The sequence below is a fragment of the Macaca nemestrina genome, chromosome 14, assembly GCF_043159975.1.
Source record: "Macaca nemestrina isolate mMacNem1 chromosome 14, mMacNem.hap1, whole genome shotgun sequence".
Lineage (NCBI taxonomy): Eukaryota > Metazoa > Chordata > Mammalia > Primates > Cercopithecidae > Macaca > Macaca nemestrina.
In genome coordinates this window covers 118713062-118730587 of record NC_092138.1, presented here as the reverse complement: position 1 = coordinate 118730587, position 17526 = coordinate 118713062, and the positions used below count along the sequence as shown (strand labels likewise).

Genomic DNA, 17526 nt, shown 5'->3' with positions numbered 1-17526 from the left:
TCCTCAGGTGGCAGAGTCGCCCCTTGCGGCAGGGTGAGGCCTCCCCGCGGGCGACCGGGCACCGGCGGAGCAGGACACAGGACCTAGCCCCGTTCGCTCCAGGCTGCAGGGGAGGCCACGCTGCCCACCACGGCGTACCCAGTCCCTCCCTGAGCGGGCCTCGGCATTCCCGCGGAGCCCAACCGGCCTCACTGGAGTTCCGTTTCCAGCCGCCCCCGGGGCTGAGGAGCCGGCGGCTCGGAAAAGGCTGCGGGGGAGGCCGCGCCCTCCGGGTCGCGTGGGCCGGGCGTCCGCGGTCTCTCCAGGAGCACCAGCGTCCCGCGACAACGGCCTCTTCCTAGCCCGCCTCGCCCGCTCCCCGCCCGCCCAGCGGGCCCCACACGCGCTCCGTCCGCCTCCTCCTTCCGCGCTTGGGGCCAGGACGGCGGCGAGAAGCAGCTTACGAGGGCCACTGCAAGGGAGGAGAAGGGCGTCCCGCTCGCAGAGCGCCACAGACCCGGCGCGAGTCCCCAGCCGCGCTCCGCACGGCCCCTCCAGGAGCAGCGCGGCGGCCCGCACAAAGCTTCCCGCGAAACTGACGTCGGCGCGCGCAGGCACCGCCCCCGACCTCGCCCCTCCCCCGCGCTCGCCCCGCTCCCCAGAGCGCCGGCGCACTCGCCCTCCTCCCATTGGTTGCTGCGGCGCGGCGCGCTCCGGCCGGTGCCGTGCGCGCCTAGCGATTGGCCGAGCGGCGGCGGGCCGGGGGGTGTGTCCCGGGCTGCGCCCCGCCCCTCCGCTCCGCTCGCTGTGGTGCGCGCGGTGGCGGCGGCAGCGGCGGCGGCGCGTGGCAGGTCCGGCGGGCGCGAGGCGGCGGCGGAGGCCCGAGCCCGGCCCAGCCTCGTCCCGCCCGGGGCCCGCCTGGCTGCTACCCCGACCCCGGCTCCGGTCCCGTCCTGCCCCGGCGCGCCGCGGCCTCGCCCCGGCCCCCGCCCGGCGCCTCCCGAGGGAGCGGCGCTGCCGGCCGAGAGCGCAGGCCCGGCCATGACCGACTTCAAATTGGGTATCGTGCGGCTCGGCCGGGTGGCCGGGAAGGTGAGCGGCGCGGAGCCCGCGGCCCGGCCCGTCTCGCCCGTCCTGGCCTCCGCGCGGGGCCGGGGGCCGGGGCCGGGGGCGGTTGTGCGGGCGGCGGCCGGGGCGGGGGCGCGGAGCCCGGGATGGGCCCCAGCGGGGCGGGGGACGCTGCGCGGGCCCGGCTGCTGGCCCCGCGCGGGTGCAGCTTCCTCTCGCAGGCCGGCGGGCGCGCACCCCTCGGCTGCGGGGCGCACCTGGCCGCCCTCGGCCCTGCCCTGCCGGAGGCGGAGGCCACGGCCCTGTCCCGAGCCGGGCGCGGAGATGCGTGGCTCGAGCCCGACCGCGTTCTCCCGGAGCCCTCCCCGTGGTGTCGGGGAGCCGGGGCCTAGCGCGGCGTCCGGGCTGCCGGTGCGGCCACACGGTTTAAACACAGCGCCCTTTCCGAGGCGGCGCCACCTCCACACCTCTCGCCGAGGCGGGTCTGGTGTGGGCTCTTCTCTGCCTCCCAGTTCTCAGCAGGGCTTCGGGCTCGTTTTAACGCTGCCAGGGGTTGGCCAGGTTAGGCTGAGCCTCGGGCTCAGAGCAGAGAGGAAGAAGCCTGGGCCCTGATGCTGCAGACTCAGGGCCTTCCTCGATTTCTCTTCTTACCTGGCCCCCACGCTGCACGTTTGAGGCTGGGGATTCCGTGGCACCTGTGGGCACTGAGGCTTGGCGGTTTCTCGGAGCCACCTGTGCAGCTGCACCAGCCGGGGTCCTTACCCGGATGGGAGCCCTGTTGCCGTCACCAGCGGCTGCAGCTTCTGGTGGGAGAGAGGAGCGGAGGCAGTGTCAGGCGGCGTCAGGTAAAACAGGTTCAGATCCCAGAAGAAAAACTGCCAAGAGGGAGACTGGCCCGTTCTGGGACCTGTTCCTGTTTCCTGCCCCTGCTGCAAGAACATAGGCAGGGCCTGCTGGGGAGGAGGCTTTTTTCCACCAGGGAAGGGTGGGCTCCCCAGTCAGGTCAGAGACCTGAGACCCCTTCTGATTCCACCACCGATGACATTGTCATCCCTTACAGCTTTTCTTTGGAACATTTCAGATGGACAAAAAACTGAAAAGGGCAATTCAATGAGCAGCTCAGCTTAATAAACACACCCTAATCAAAACCTTCTGGCTCTTCTGCCTCAGCCCTGGACCCTCCCTCAGCTCAGTGAAACCGTTTCTGCCTAGGTTTATTGGTGTGTTCAATGTTCCGTGCCACTGTTGGGGTTAGGCCTGCGAGGATGAGGCCTGATACCAGCTCCTCTGGAGCAGATGAAAGTGGTCTGCTGTCTTTTAACCAGTCTGCCTGTGTTTTGGCGTAGACTGCACCACCCCAGATGGTGGAATGAGGCCCCCGTGTGCTGAGCTGTCTTGGTCTGAAGAGGCCTGTGGTTACTTTCCACTTCACAGGAAAATGCAACAGGCTCCTGCCTGTTCTGGTTATAAGGTTACTGCACCTCACGCAGATCTCAAATGTAATGATTTGAAACATGTGGTTAACTTTCAGACCAAATACACGCTGATCGATGAGCAGGACATCCCGCTGGTGGAAAGCTACTCCTTTGAGGTAAGTAAGGATGCCTGTTCCCTCCCTTAATGCTTGTGGTCAGTGCCCAGGAGGGTCACGAGGAGCGAGCCCTCCCCTGTGCTGCAAGAGCAGGTGGCCCCACAAGTGGACATCTGGGGCTGGCTGTGAGCCCTGAGCCCTCAGCCCCACATGGAGCCGTGGCCCCGCAGAACCTGGCTGTTGCTCCCACTGTGGCCCACGCGGCTTGGCGACACTGGTCTTTCCTCACTTTCACCTCAGCTGTTAGCTCTTCTTGAAAGCAAATGGAATGTTCTCACGTTTGTGATTGTGTCACGTGGACCATGTCTGTTAGCTCGAAGACCTTGTTCCTTAGAGCTTGCCACCTGCTGAGCCTGCGCTAGCCCCTCCTGGCTGCCCAGCTGCCTCCCGTTCTCTGCTCTCATGGGGTCTTCCTGCCTCTTCCCAGCTTCCGTTCCTGCCACTGAGCTTGGCCTCCCTCACCACACTTTATCTCTGTGCCCCACACATTCACAGTAGTGACTTGTCCAGGGGTTTCTCTATCTCACTGCACTGTGCGCTTTTTTCAAGGGTAGGAAAATGTATTTGTCTATGTCCATTGTATTTTGCAGAGTTGTTAGTGAGTGTTTCTTGCCTGGATAGACAGAGTGGTGGTGGGCCACGCTGGCCCCTGGGAGCCATGTGCCTGTGGGAGGCTCTGCACTCCCCAGGGTCTCAGGGACAGGGCTGGCATTTGTCCCTCTGGCTTGCTTGTTTCACTTGGTTTTTCTAAGAGGGAATTGAAGTGTTGCTGAGAATTGGAGGCTTTTTAACAGCTCTTTCCCTTGTTCCTTCTCAGGCCCGAATGGAAGTGGATGCAGATGGAAATGGTGCTAAGATATTTGCCTATGCCTTTGACAAGAACCGAGGAAGGGGCTCTGGGAGACTCCTTCATGAACTGCTGTGGTGGGTGTTTCCAAGCTGCCTCTGCCCCCTGCCACTGGGCTCCTGGGTGAGCTCCGATGGCACAGGGCGCCTGGAGCCCCCTGCCCCACTGAGGCCCTGCCTTGCCTTCCCTGAATCTCGCAGTTATTTTTGTGTGCTTTGCCACTAACTAAAAGGAATGAATGATTTGTATGTTACGCTTCAAACACCAAGTGGACTTTCTGCTGGAAGCTTGCCCGGGACTGGCGGCCTCTGGAGGGACAGTGGTTGCTCCCCTTGCTGGTTTTTTGCTGAGCCCCCTGGTGTGCATGGTGGGGACCACTCAGATGGGGAGCTGTCTCCAGGCCATCTGCTCAGGTGGTTTTACGTTCCACCCTTGGCTGTCTGTGCTCCGAAGTCCAGGGCCCAGGTCTTCCCTGTATCCCTGTCCTGTTTGGGCCACAGATCAGGTGCTTGGGTTTCTCTTGGCAGCTTCCGCCTGAGGTACCCTCCTCCAGAGGGGTAGGGGCCTGATCAGATCACATGGCTGACGTTTCTTCCTGGAGGACTTTGGTTATCTGTGAGGGTGGGAGGCAGCGATGCAGGGTTAGATGCAGGGTTTGCTGTCTGTTTGTAGGGAGCGGCACCGGGGGGGCGTGGCCCCGGGCTTCCAGGTGGTACACCTCAACGCTGTGACTGTGGACAATCGCCTGGACAACCTGCAGCTGGTGCCATGGGGCTGGCGGCCCAAGGCTGAAGAGACCTCCAGCAAACAGAGGTGGGTCTTCTCAGGGCCCGGTGATGCTGGCAGAGGTGCCTTTTGAGGAGGGCCACCTCCAAAGCTCTTGTTTCCAAGAGGGTCTTGTGTTCCTCCTCTGAGCCCTGATGCTTCTGTGTGTTTTGGGACTTTCATTGTTTTTCCCCAAAGTGTGGAATCCTCCTTTTCTTTATGGGAGCGTGAAGGATCTTGGTATGTGTTTTTGCATTGCTCTTCTGATAATTGGCTCTGGGAACCTCCCTTTAGCTGGCATGACAAAGTGGGGAGAAGGGCTGCCTGCTCCAGGGCAGGGCCCGCGCTGGGACTCAGTGTGAGCAGGGCTTGTGCCCTGATACCCCGGGAGGTATCAGCCTTCTCACCTCAGGATTCCTCCCTTCTCTCCTCACCCCAAGATTCCTCCCTTCTCTCCTCACCTCAGGATTCTTCTCTGCTCAACTCAGGATTCCTCCCTTCTCACCCCAGGATTCCTCCCTTCTTTCCTCACCTCAGGATTCCTCCCTTCTCTCCTCACCCCAATATTCCTCCCTTCTCTCCTCACCTCAGGATTCTTCCCTTCTCTCCTCACCTCAGGATTCCTCCCTTCTCTCCTCACCTCAGGATTCTTCCCTTCTCTCCTCACCTCAGGATTCCTCCCTTCTCTCCTCACCTCAGGATTCTTCCCTTCTCTCCTCACCCCAGGATTCCTCCCTTCTCTCCTCACCTCAGGATTCTTCCCTTCTCTCCTCACCTCAGGATTCTTCTCTCCTCACCTCAGGATTCTCTTCTCAACTCAGGATTCCTCTCTCCTCACCCCAGGATTCCTCCCTTCTCTCCTCACCCCAGGATTCCTCCCTTCTCTCCTCACCTCAGGATTCCTTCCTTCTCTCCTCACCCCAGGATTCCTCCCTTCTCTCCTCACCTCAGGATTCTTCCCTTCTCTCCTCACCTCAGGATTCCTCCCTTCTCTCCTCACCTCAGGATTCTTCCCTTCTCTCCTCACCTCAGGATTCTTCTCTCCTCACCTCAGGATTCTCTTCTCAACTCAGGATTCCTCTCTCCTCACCCCAGGATTCCTCCCTTCTCTCCTCACCCCAGGATTCCTCCCTTCTCTCCTCACCCCAGGATTCCTCCCTTCTCTCCTCACCCCAGGATTCCTCCCTTCTCACCCCAAGATTCCTCCCTTCTCTCCTCACCTCAGGATTCTTCTCTCCTCACCTCAGGATTCTCTTCTCAACTCAGGATTCCTCTCTCCTCACCCCAGGATTCCTCCCTTCTCTCCTCACCTCAGGATTCCTCCCTTCTCTCCTCACCTCAGGATTCTTCCCTTCTCTCCTCACCTCAAGATTCTTCCCTTCTCTCCTCACCTCAGAATTCCTTCCTTCTCACCCCAGGATTCCTCCCTTCTGTCCTCACCTCAGGATTCCTCCCTTCTCTCCTCACCTCAGGATTCCTCCCTTCTCTCCTCACCTCAGGATTCCTCCCTTCTCTCCTCACCTCAGGATTCCTCCCTTCTCTCCTCACCTCAGGATTCCTCCCTTCTCTCCTCACCTCAGGATTTCTTCCTTCTCTGCTCACCTCAGGAATCCTCCCTTCTCTGCTCACCTCAGGATTTCTCCCTTCTCTCCTCACCTCAGAATTCCTTCCTTCTCACCCCAGGATTCCTCCCTTCTCTCCTCACCTCAGGATTCTTCCCTTCTCTCCTCACCTCAAGATTCTTCCCTTCTCTCCTCACCTCAGAATTCCTTCCTTCTCACCCCAGGATTCTTCCCTTCTCTCCTCACCTCAGGATTCCTTCCTTCTCTCCTCACCTCGGGATTCCTTCCTTCTCTGCTCACCTCAGGATTCCTCCCTTCTCTCCTCATCTCAGGATTCCTTTCTGTGCACACAGATGGGTCTTTTTGTTGTGTTCTTTTGCTAAACAGTTTTCGTTAAGCAAAAGTTTAAAGCAGAGAATGTGTGGTTCAGGGCTCAGCCCTTGGCCCCCCACTTGCCTGTAATCCTGAAAGCAGTGCTTTGCATGGGCTTCCCACGTGGGAGGGCAGTTCCTGCTGGCCCTAGAATCAGCCAGGCTGTGAACTTCATGGAGCCCTTGGGAAGAGCCGAGGGACCAGCAGGATGGGGGTTGGGAACCCAGATGAGCCAGAGAGTCCCCAGCCACACACGCTTCGCTGACATGTTCCCCAGTCGCCCTGGGGCTTCTGGGCATGTCCTCAAGCCTCTGGGCAGCCTTTCCTGGTGCAAGCAGTGCGAACTGCCCTAGCAGATGGTTATCAGCAACGCTGGTAAGGTTTAGTGTTTTGGGCTTGGTGATGGTTGGTGGCTGTGGGTAGAATCTTTGCAGTTGTCACCTCAGGGTCATGCTAGAGCCCCGTGCAGCCGAGGTGGAAACAGTGGGAGCACCTGAGACACTGGTTGGTGATGTGGGGACAGTCCCTAGGTCTCCAAAATGCCACCCCCAAACTGCTGTTCCTGCCACCCTGGAGGGAGTCCTGCAAGTCTCCCCCATCCCCTCCTCACTGGGCCTCTCAGGATGAAGGCAGAGCCTGCGGTGTCTCTCGTTCTTGTTGGGCTAGTGGTTTTGTTCCCTGCTCTGTTTATTTAATGTAATTAATTAATTTTACAGATGGGTCTCACTGTGTTGCCCAGGCTGGTCTCAAACTCCTGGCTTCAGGAAATCCTCCTGCCTCAGCACTTTTTTTTTTTTTTTTTTTTTGAGACGGAGTCTCGCTCTGTCCCCCGGGCTGGAGTGCAGTGGCCGGATCTCAGCTCACTGCAAGCTCCGCCTCCGGGGTTTACGCCATTCTCCTGCCTCAGCCTCCCGAGTAGCTGGGACTACAGGCGCCCAACACCTCGCCCGGCTAGTTTTTTGCATTTTTTAGTAGAGACGGGGTTTCACCATGTTAGCCAGGATGGTCTCGATCTCCTGACCTCGTGATGCGCCCGTCTTGGCCTCCCAAAGTGCTGGGATTACAGGCTTGAGCCACCGCGCCCGGCCTTTTTTTTTTTTTTTTTTTTTTTTGAGACGGAGTTTGGCTCCATCGCCCAGGCTGGAGTGCAGTGGCGCGATCTTGGCTCGCTGCAGCTTCTGCCTGCCTGGTTCAAGCAGTTCTGCCTCAGCCTTCCTAGTAGCTGGGACTACAGGTGCCCGCCACCACGCCTGGCTAATGTTTGTATTTTTAGTAGAGACAGGATTTCGGCATGTTGGCCAGGCTGTCTTGAACTCTTGAACTCAGATGATCCGCCTGCCTCAGCCTCCCACAGTGCTGGGATTACAGGTGTGAGCCACCACGCCTGGCCCCGCCTCAGCCTTTTGAGTAGCTGAGATAACGGGTGTGCACCACCATGCCCGGTCCCTGCTCTAATATTAGAGTTTTGACCCTTCTCTCATACTGCTTGTAAGTGACGCCAATCCTCTTATGATTGTTGGATGGGATTTTTTTTTCTTTCGGGGATTATGTTAGCCGGAACTTTGGGTTGCAAGAAACAGAAACAGTTCAATTTGGCTGAAACAAAAATAGGGTACGTTTTGGTATCCTGACTGAAATGTGGAGAGCCAGGGATGCTGCTGCCTCCAGCTCTGCGCCCCCACTCCCGGCTCCTGTCCGAGAGGCGGCATGCGCACTACCCAGCACCTGTGGAGTGAAGCAGGCACCCTGTTCTGGTGGTGTCTGGGGAAGCCCTGGGATGAACTGTAGTTAGCATGCTTTGAATCACTTCTCTACATGAAGTCAGAGTTGTGTCATCCACGGGAAGGGGAAGGAGTGCGTGGCAGGCAAAGCAGCATCCGTAGCATCTCCTCCTGCGTTGTCCCACATTGATACATGCTCAGTGTTGATGCTGGGATGGGCCCTCCCTGATTCCACAAGTTCCCCCACTGCCCACCACTCCACCAGGCGATGTCATCTGTCCCTGCCGTGGTACAGGTCATTTCAGCTGGTTGTCAATAAGACTCAGGGTCCGGCCAGCCTGTGACTGAATGTTACCTTGAATCCTCTCAGCACCCTTCCTAGTCAGGAGGGGAGATAACTGCCGTTAAGAATAGCTGTTTGGAAAGGGGGTGTTGAGCTGATGCTCCTGGTCAGCCCATTCTCCGTGGGCACGGCAGGATGAGTTGCGCTGAGGCTGCAGCCTTATACAACCCCCTGCTGCAGGAGGTGGCCTGCGGTGGCTCAGGACTGATCAGGCTCGGCCATCTTTGGTTTGCCAACATGGGGTTTTAGAACCCAGCAGGTATTGGGCCTCTTGTGCTGGGTCAGCACCCCAGGCCACAAGCAGAAGTCAGCTAGCCAGTGTGGGCCTGACGTCCTGAATGGCTGGGTGCTGTGCGTCCTTCTGGATCCCAGTCTGTGGCCTCCCTGTGGTCTGGCTCTTTGTGATGGGGTCACCCTGTCTTTGTCAGGCCTGGGCTGTTGCTCTCCTTTCCTGGCACTGTGTCAGCTCAGCCCCCACAAAAGGGGCCTGTTGGCAAAGGGGTGTTTTCCTTTTCTGTCTTCAGAAGCCAGCAGTGTCTGAAACTTGCCTCTGTCTGGTGGGACCTCACTGACATCTTCCCATGTCCTGATCCCTCCACCTTTTAACCAAGTCTCCTCAGGGTCTGGCCTCAGAGAACAGGGTTGTTGGGGTGGTTTATGCAGCGCCTTTACTCTGTGATGCAGCAGGGCTGGGGCTGCCCACACTTGCCTCTGAGCAGCCAGTGCTCGCTCCAGGGCCTGTTCTGTACAACACGTGTACAGATGAACGTAGGGCAGCTCCCGGCATGGAAGGGGAGGTGGACCGACGGGGCAGTAATGGGCACCTCTGCAGGTCAAGGGCAAGGAGAGGGGCTGCCTTGCTTTGTGCAGGGGCCTGACCTGGGCACTGCCTCCTGCCTACTGTGTGCCTATCAGTCCCAGGTGCTGGGGACAGGGTGACAGATGAGGCGCTGCTTATGGGTGAGTGGGAAGACGAGACACAATATTTACTGTCAGGTGGTGAAAAGCACATGCAGCAGGGATGCGCCAGAGGAGACTGGAATTCGGGCCGGGTGTCCTGGGCAGGATGGCACTCTCTGGACTCATCACATCACCCGCCGTGTGCTGGCCCCATTTGGCCAGAGTGCACTGAAGTGTCTGCTTCTTTCTTTAAGGGAGCAAAGCTTGTATTGGCTTGCAATTCAGCAGCTGCCTACAGACCCTATAGAAGAACAGTTTCCTGTCCTAAATGTGACCCGGTACTATAATGCCAACGGGGATGTAGTGGAAGAGGAGGAGAATTCTTGCACCTACTACGAGTGCCACTACCCTCCCTGCACGGTGATTGAGAAGCAGGTGGGTGTGCTGCAGTGCGGCCTGGTCCTTGGCACCTCTACCCTGTAGCCCAGCCTTGGTTTGGGGTCTTGCCCTCCCACCGCAGGGCCCCATTCCCCGGAGACCACTTGGGCTTTTCCACCAGGGTGGTCTCCCTTTGCCCTTGTGCTGGCCTGACCAGGGCCCAGGCCCTCCAGCCTTGGTACATGGTGTTTTGCTGGGTCCGTCAGATTGTCCGTGCGATGCAGTCTTTGCCCCACACTGCATCCCAGGCATGACGGTGAAGCCACAAGTGTTCTGTATTTCAGCTCCGGGAGTTCAACATCTGTGGGCGCTGCCAGGTGGCCCGGTACTGTGGCTCCCAGTGCCAGCAGAAGGACTGGCCAGCCCACAAGAAGCACTGTCGGGAGAGGAAGCGTCCCTTCCAGCATGAGCTTGAGCCAGAGCGATGACGGGCGGGAGAGCCGCACACACTCGCAGCCCCCGGGCTCTACCCTGGGCACAGCAGAGACAGACTGGTGGTTGAACCTGGAGGTGCCGAAAAAGCCAGCTGCGGGCCCAGGACAACCGCTGTGAGACTCCCGATGTCACAGGCAGTCTGTGTGGTTATAGCGCCCCTCAGTGTTCATCTCCAGCAGAGACAACGAAGGAGGCTCCCACCAGGACGGTTCTCATTATTTATATGTTAATATGTTTGTAAACTCATGTACAGTTTTTTTTGGGGGGAGGCAATGGGAAGGGTAGAAATTACAAATAGAATCATTTGCTGTAATCCTCGAATGGCAAACGGTCAGGCCACGTGTCTAAAAACTGTCCTGTAGCTGAAGCTTCTCCCCTGGGCCATGGGAGCCCCATGGAGCGCCGCCTGCACAGGAGTTGTGTCCACAAAGGCAAAGTAAAGGGGTGGAATCATCCGGCGTCTCGGACATTCTCTGCTCTGCCTCCCTCTTGTGCTGCTGAGGGTGAGGTCATCTTGAGTGGAGCCGAATCCCTGTGAGGGCAGGAGGACGTGCCCTTGCTCCTGGTGGGCAGGAGCAGGTGAACTCAAAACTTCCTGAGTCCAGCAGTGAGCGTGAGTGAGACTCTGTCCTTGTCTTGTGGCAGGACTGGTGCAGGTGCTAAGTCAGCTGCCCACTGGTTCATTGGGAGTGGGATGCTCTAGCCCCTGACATCGGTTAGTTCTTGCCTGATTTATGTGTGAAGTGGCTGGGAGCTCAGCAGTGACAGCTTCTGCCCAGAAGAATCCACAGGGCATGTTCAGCAGGCCTGCTGCCGACAGTGGAGGGGGCTGGCCAGCCAGGGTGAGGTGAGGGCCTCACTTCTCCATCCCTCTGCAGAGCTGTGGCTTCCAGGATAGCCCTCCCTCCTTGGGGAGCCCCAGGTGTCTAGGGCTGGTCAGCATCTTGTACCCATAGAGCCGCCCCAGGGAAACATGCCAGGCTGCGTGGCTGGGATCCTGCCTGTCTCCAGGTGCGCCCAGCCAGAGGCCTTGCTTCTTGGGAGCTGAAAGCCTGGCCAGTCCGACTCTGACCTGTCTGGTCTGGTCCGGTCCAACCCTGTGTTGGTCCCGCAGGTTCCTGTTACACTTTCCCCTCTTGGAGCTCCACTGCCACGTTCCAGGACGCTCTGTGTGTTCTCATTGCTGTTCCTGGCTGGGCTGGCCTTTTGTCTGTAAGCAAAACTTCCAGTAGCTTCTCAGGCAGTACCCTGGAGGCTCCTGAAGAACAGGCCTGCTGAAAGTGGGTGATAGCAACAAACTCTGCAGGATTTCCTGGAGTTTAGAGAACTGCATGTGCCCACATCAGGCCCTGAGAAGCCCCCTTTGCTGCTGTGAAGGTCGGGGACATTTTTTGCTGAGTAGGTGAAAGCTGTCGGGGAGGGGGACATATGTGTCCCTAAAGATGGTGGGTCAACAGGTTGGGGTTTGGGGCAGTCTTCAGGCCTGGAGCCCTGAGTGCCTTCAGGCAGCTGCTTTCAGATGGAGTCTGAGGATAGGCACGGTGTGCAGGGGTCCCTTTGCCTGCATCTAGGGAAGTGGCCATGTTATCCCCTGACCAGCAGGGCTGCCTTGTTTGGCAGTCAGTTATTCATCAGAAAAATGCACCGGAAGAAGCGCCCAGGGCCTCCCACCTGTGATACACCATGCTGGGGAAGGGGCGGTGCAGGTTCTAGGTTTGCATGTGGCAGCTCCTCCAGGCCTCACCCCAGCAGGTGGCACCGTGAGGGTGGGATGGGCCTCACCACTGCTTCCCTTTCATCTGATACCCAGTCCTCTGGTCATTTCCCCTTCTGTGGCCCCAACTTCTTGGTCTTCGTAGCCGGGTATCTAAGACACTATGAGGACATCCAGATGGCTGCATTGTGGGGCTGCTTCTATGAAGCTTGTTTGGAGCGTGGTACGTTGGGATGCTTCACCTGGCCACTCTCCCTCCCACGTAGATGTGTGTGGCTGAGGCCCTTTTGGAACGCCCTGCTGCCTTCCTGGCCAGCCTTTTCTGCGCCTCTGTCTCTGCTGCGGTCTGAGCTGTTGGCTCCCCGCCATGTCTTTTTTTTTTTTTTTTTTTTTTTTGAGACGGAGTCTAGCTCTGTCGCCCAGGCTGGAGTGCAGTGGCGCGATCTCGGCTCACTGCAAGCTCCGCCTCCCGGGTTCACGCCATTCTCCTGCCTCAGCCTCCCGAGTAGCTGGGACTACAGGCGCCCACAACCGCGCCCGGCTAATTTTTTGTATTTTTAGTAGAGATGGGGTTTCACCGTGGTCTCGATCTCCTGACCTTGTGATCCGCCGGCCTCGGCCTCCCAAAGCGCTGGGATTACAGGCGTGAGCCACCGCGCCCGGCGTCCCCGCCATGTCTTTAGCCACAGCCCTGCTTGAAGCCCTGAGGCTGAATACCCAGGCACCCATATATTTCAGTCAAGTCCGTCTTAGCTTCCCGGAGCTGCCGCAACAAAGCCGCATGAGCTGTGCAGCCTGAAGCAGCAAGAATTCATGCTCTAGGTTCTGGAGGCTGAAGTCTCAGATGAAGGCGCAGGCAAGGGCCCTCAGATGCGGACGCCTCCTCCCAGCCAGGGGCCTCGCCTGCCTCCCTGCGGTCTGCACAGCGATGGCCCTGCAAGTCTGCATCAGCTTTCCCTTCTGCGGACTCCAGCTCCTCTGGGTCAGGGCCTACCCCGTGACCTCATTTGAACCCAGCTGCTTCTGAGAGCCCCTGTTTGCTAATGAGGATGCGCTCTGAGGTGCTGGGGTCTTCAGTCCATTGTTTTTTGGGGGCACAGTTGAACCTGTAAGGGCCCGAGGGGTTCTTCCTGCCCTGCACACATTCAGACCATGGATTGCAGTAAGGGCCGGATGCGGTGGCTCACGCCTGTAATCCCAGCACTTTGGGAGGCCGAGGCGGGTGGATCACAAGGTCAGAAGGTCAAGACCATCCTGGCTAACACGGTGAAACCCCGTCTCTTACTAAAAATACAAAAAATGGCTGGGCATCGTGGCACATGCCCGTAATCCCAGCTACTCAGGAGGCTGAGGCAGGAGAACGGCTTAAACCCGGGAGGCGGAGCTTGCAGTGAACTGAGATCGCGCCACTGCACTCCAGCCCGGGGGACAGCGAGACTCCGTCTCAAAAAATAAAAATTAATAGACACGGGCCGGCCACGCCACGTGGGAGATGGAGTTCGTCCTCAGATCGTCTCGTCCAAAGCTCCGAGGTTAGGGGTATTTTCAAAGGCAGTTTTGGGGGAGGGCGGCGGCGGCCAGGCGACTGGTGCCGATAACCACGTCCACCTGCTGAGCCGCTCCTGGGGGGCCCCGATGCAGCCACGGGTGTCAGACAAGCAAAGACCCTGGAAGGCGGGCTCCGAGGGGCAGCTCCGCCATGGCGGGTTCGCAGGAGGCAGGCAGGGTGCGCCTGGGCCTCGGGGTGCTGGGCTTCGTGCGGCGCGGGCTCCTCCTCAGCTTGACGAAGGCGTTGACTCCGGGGCAAGGCCTCTCCGGGAAACTAGCCTAACAAGTCAGCGCGGCCCGATGGCCCCGGAGTAACAGGAGGGCGCCACAGGGTGCGCTAGCGCAGCTCGCTGTTGGGGTTTTTCTCACAGATAGAATTTTTGCAAAGGCGGCTTCAAACCTAAGGCTCTGTCACTAACCTGCCGTCTCCAAACCTGCTCCGTGGAGGAGCCTTCGGTCTCCACGGCCCCGCAGGGAGCGGCGCGTCTGGCGCCTGAAGCCCGCCGCGGTCAGCCGGCCGCCAGGGGGCGCGGGAGCCTGGTCTTCCGGGGGCGTCCACGGCTGCCAAGGCCCGGCCGGATGTCCCGCCCCGGCGCCCCGGAAGGAGTCGCGAGAGAGGCGGCACGGGCTGACAGTGTCCCTGAGCCTCCGAGCTCGTCCCGCCGGCCCCGGCGTCGCCGCCCCTCGCAGTGCCCAGCCCGGCCCTGCCCGGCCCTGCCGACCTGCCTCTACCGCCGGCTCCGCGGCCTTCCCCGAGGGCTGGATGATGGGCGCTTTCGCCCTGCAGACGGTGGACACCGAGCTGACCGCGGACTCGGTGGAGTGGTGCCCGCTGCAAGGCTGCAGGCACCTGCTGGCGTGCGGGACCTACCAGCTGCGGCGGCCGGAGGACCCGCCTGCCGACCCCCAGAGCAAGGTGCGCGCGTCGCGGCTTCGGGAGGGCAGGGCAGGGCAGGGCAGGGCCGGCCACGAGGTTGAGGCCGAGAGGCGCACAGAATCGCCCAGGAGGTGAAGAGGGGATGTTGGCCGTTTGGCCGGGACGTAGGTCAGAAACAGTTTAGAATCTTTTTAAAAACATTATTCTCGGCCGGGCGCGGTGGCTCACGCCTGTAGTCCCAACACTTTGGGAGGCCGAGGCGGGCGGGTCACGAGGTCAGGAGATCGAGACCATCCTGGCGAACACGGTGAAACCCCGTCTCTACTAAAAAATACAAAAACAATTAGTGATGTTTTGGGCGGACGTGATGCGGGCGCCTGTAGTCCCAGCTACTCGGGAGGCTGAGGCAGGAGGATGGTGTGAACCCGGGAGGCGGAGCTTACCGTGATCCGAGCTCGCACCACTGCACTCCAGCCTCGGCGATAGAGCAAGACTCCGTCTCAAAAAAAAAAAAAATGTATATATATTCTTTTTTTCTGAGATAAGGTCTTCTCTGTCACCCAGGCTGGAGTGCAGCCTTGGACTCCAGCGCTCAGGGCATCCTCCCGCCTCAGCCTGCTGAGTAGCTGGGACCACGGGCAGGCGCCACCGCCCGCGGCCAACATTAGAATCTTCAGAGCAGAAAGTCTTCTATATACAGGTGTGGCCCAAGCTAATGGATGGAATCTACAGTAAAGAGAAAGTGGGAATTATACCTTAACTTCTGGTAGGTACATATGAGAATTCAAACTGGGCACTGAACAACAGGCCTAAGTCAGGACCGTCCCAGGCAAACTGGGTTCTGTGGTTATCCTAGCCATAGCTGGTCCCTGTTGGCCAGTTGAGAAGGAGCCCTCTCTGCCGGATCCAGGAGTGTTCACCTAGTCATTAATCATATGCAGGAAAATAGACGTTTCTCCAGCTCAGACAACCAGAGTTTCTTCCAGGCAGAATTCCACTCCGTCAGTCACGGCAAACCTTTTGAGTTCCTTGGATCCCTTTTCCCATCCCTTGGATTCCTTGGTGCCTTGGGGTAATCAGAGAATACCTCTGCATTTTTTGTAGGGTAGAATGGAAGTTGAGCCTCGAGTCCGCTTAGGCCGTCTCTACCTATACAATTTCAATGAGAACAAGTCTACTCAGCCTCTGGTCGAGGTCCAAAGAAAAGATACTTCTGCAATCCTGGACATGAAATGGTACAACTGTGATAATCCCCCTGGGTCTAGAATTTGTCATGAGTGGCAATCGGGGAGCCTGATGCTTGATGCCTTCAACAAGACAGGCATTGCGTCTCAACTTTGGGTTTATTTCTTTGCTGTCCTGCCCGCCTCCCACTTGGGGAGTGCTTTACCTGGGGCTTACTTCCTTTGTCATGTTGCAGCCAGGAAGTGATGGGAGTTTTGTGACTTCATAACCTGGGGCGTCTTGTGTTTGAGAACACAGCTGTAGGCTCTCGCCCGCTTTTGGAGCTAAGATTTAAATGCAGTCATGTGTGGCATAATTCTGTTTTGGTCAACAATGGGGCACATGTACCATGGTGGTGCCTTAACGTAGTGGAACTGCCCTATACAGGTGCACCACTTTTTATCATTTTTGATTTTTTTTTTTTTTTTTTTTTTTTGAGACAGGGTCTTGTTCTGTTGCCCAGGCTGGAGTGCAGTGGCATGATCATAACTCACTGCAGCCTTGAAGTCCTGGGCTCAAGCAGTTCTCCATCTCAGCCTCTCGAGTAGCTGAGACTTCAGGTACGTGCCATCATGCCTCTTTTTTTTTTTGTTTTCACTCTCTCGCCCAGTGGCGTGATCTTGGCTCACTGCAAGCTCCGCCTCCCGGGTTCACGCCATTCTCCTGCCTCAGCCTCCTGAGTAGCTGGGACTACAGGCGCCTGCCACCATGCCTGGCTAATTTTTGTATTCTTGGTAGAGACGGGGTTTCACCGTGTTAGCCAGGATGGTCTCGATCTCCTGACCTCTTGATCCACCTGCCTCGGCCTCCCAAAGTGCTGGGATTACAGGCGTGAGCCACCGTGCCAGGCCTTACCACACCTCATTTTTGTTTGTTTGTTTGTTTGTTTGTTTGTAGAAACAAGGTCTTGACGTGTTGCTCAGGCTGGTTTCGAACTCCTTGTCTCAAGTGATCCTCCTGCCTTAGCCTCCCAAAGTGTTGGGGTTACAGGCGTGAGCCACCATGCCCAGCCACCTGTTTTTTATCTTTTATATTGTATTTTTACTGTATCTTTTCTATGTTTAGGTACACAACCACTTACTGTTGTGTTACACTTGCCTGCAGTAACATGCTGTAAGGTTTGTGGCGTAGGACAATGGGCTGTACCATATCGTCAAGGTGTGTAGTAGGCTGTCCCAGCTGGGTTTGTGTGGACTACAGCCCCGCTGTTAAGCAAAGCGTGACTGTGATTACAGGGACGCACGGTGCTCTCCTGTGCCTTGGGCACATTGGTGTGCTTACGGTGGGCCCTCTCCTCAGGTGTCACATCCCGGTGGCTGGACATGCCCTCTTGGGCTTGGCAGATGCCAGTGGATCCATACAACTGCTCCGCCTGGTGGAATCTGAGGTCAGTGACTTGCACTTGTTCCGTGGGGCAGAAGGGACCTGAATAGAGAGAGTTAGGAAGGAGGCTGTGCTGACACAGACATTTTTCTAGAACGATCTCTCTTCGATGGTGAACAATACATAAACGTTCTAAGATAACATGGACTCTGTTTTTAAGTTGTATTGCATTCTACATCCACCTCCAAGAGGAAGTCACCTCGTGTGTCACCAGCAGAAGGGCTGAAGTGACCGGGTGTTCATTGACCTGCCAGTGGGTCTGACAGTTCTCTAAGAACCTGGGCAAGCGTTCGTAGGTTGATGCTGGGGCCCAGAGTAGCAATGAGCGTCCTGTGTGAAGATGGCATTTCTCACTGATGATTGGAAAAGCATGTGAGTCCTGGGTGAACTTCTCCGGGTTTCTCACAGTGCTGCAGAGCCATGCGTTAGCACAGTGACTTTGTCTGATAGCTGTGGGGGCGGGAACGGGGATGTCCCATAGTGGGGTGATGTAAACAGCCTGAGACTATGCCCTCCCTCCGATGCAGATGCTGCAGGTGGGACTGGGCCAACCGAGGGCCTGTGTAGGAAGGGCCTTGCTTAAGGCAGCCCAGAGCAGTTGCCCTGTCTTAGAAAGGAGGGAAAGAGCAGCCACAGGAAAGCTGTGGGCCCAAGGGAGGAGTGCATGAACCCAGGAAAGGGTTTTGGTGCAGCAGCCTGCTGGGAGCCAGGGATGGAGTTAAGCACTGACTAGGCTGTTTAGGAAATAAAATGTATATA

The 17526-nt window shown here is 58.0% G+C and overlaps 2 protein-coding genes and 1 long non-coding RNA gene across 10 annotated transcripts in view; 2 read left to right on the top strand and 1 right to left on the bottom strand.

Moving 5' to 3' along the window:
• Positions 1–963: 963 nt before the first annotated feature.
• On the top strand, positions 964–10476 carry LOC105471999 (zinc finger MYND-type containing 19). Its single transcript, XM_011724942.3, has 6 exons — positions 964–1071; positions 2579–2638; positions 3456–3562; positions 4158–4298; positions 9403–9583; positions 9871–10476. The coding sequence occupies exons 1-6, from the start codon at positions 1021–1023 to the stop codon at positions 10012–10014; spliced, it is 684 nt and encodes a 227-aa protein (XP_011723244.1). The 5' UTR covers positions 964–1020; the 3' UTR covers positions 10015–10476.
• A 2772-nt stretch (positions 10477–13248) lies between these two features.
• The window catches only part of LOC105471998 (diphthamide biosynthesis 7), a 28437-nt gene continuing 24159 nt past the window's right edge, over positions 13249–17526 (top strand). For 2 of the 8 annotated variants that reach the window (XM_071078702.1, XM_071078703.1), the window contains exons 1-3: positions 13913–14199; positions 15265–15395; positions 16684–16771. In XM_071078702.1, coding sequence (XP_070934803.1) covers positions 14047–14199; positions 15265–15395; positions 16684–16771 — 372 coding nt within the window. In that variant the 5' untranslated portion in view covers positions 13913–14046. Of the gene's footprint in view, positions 13268–13911; positions 14200–14731; positions 14927–15263; positions 15396–15827; positions 15945–16449; positions 16543–16683; positions 16772–17526 lie in introns of those variants that run through there. The other 6 variants (XM_071078699.1, XM_071078698.1, XM_071078701.1 and 3 more) reach the window with 6 other exon arrangements.
• Positions 14359–15300, bottom strand: LOC139358248 (uncharacterized). Its single transcript, XR_011612930.1, has 3 exons — positions 14916–15300; positions 14604–14659; positions 14359–14484 (listed from the first exon to the last, which is right to left on the bottom strand). It is a non-coding gene; the product is annotated as an uncharacterized lncRNA (long non-coding RNA).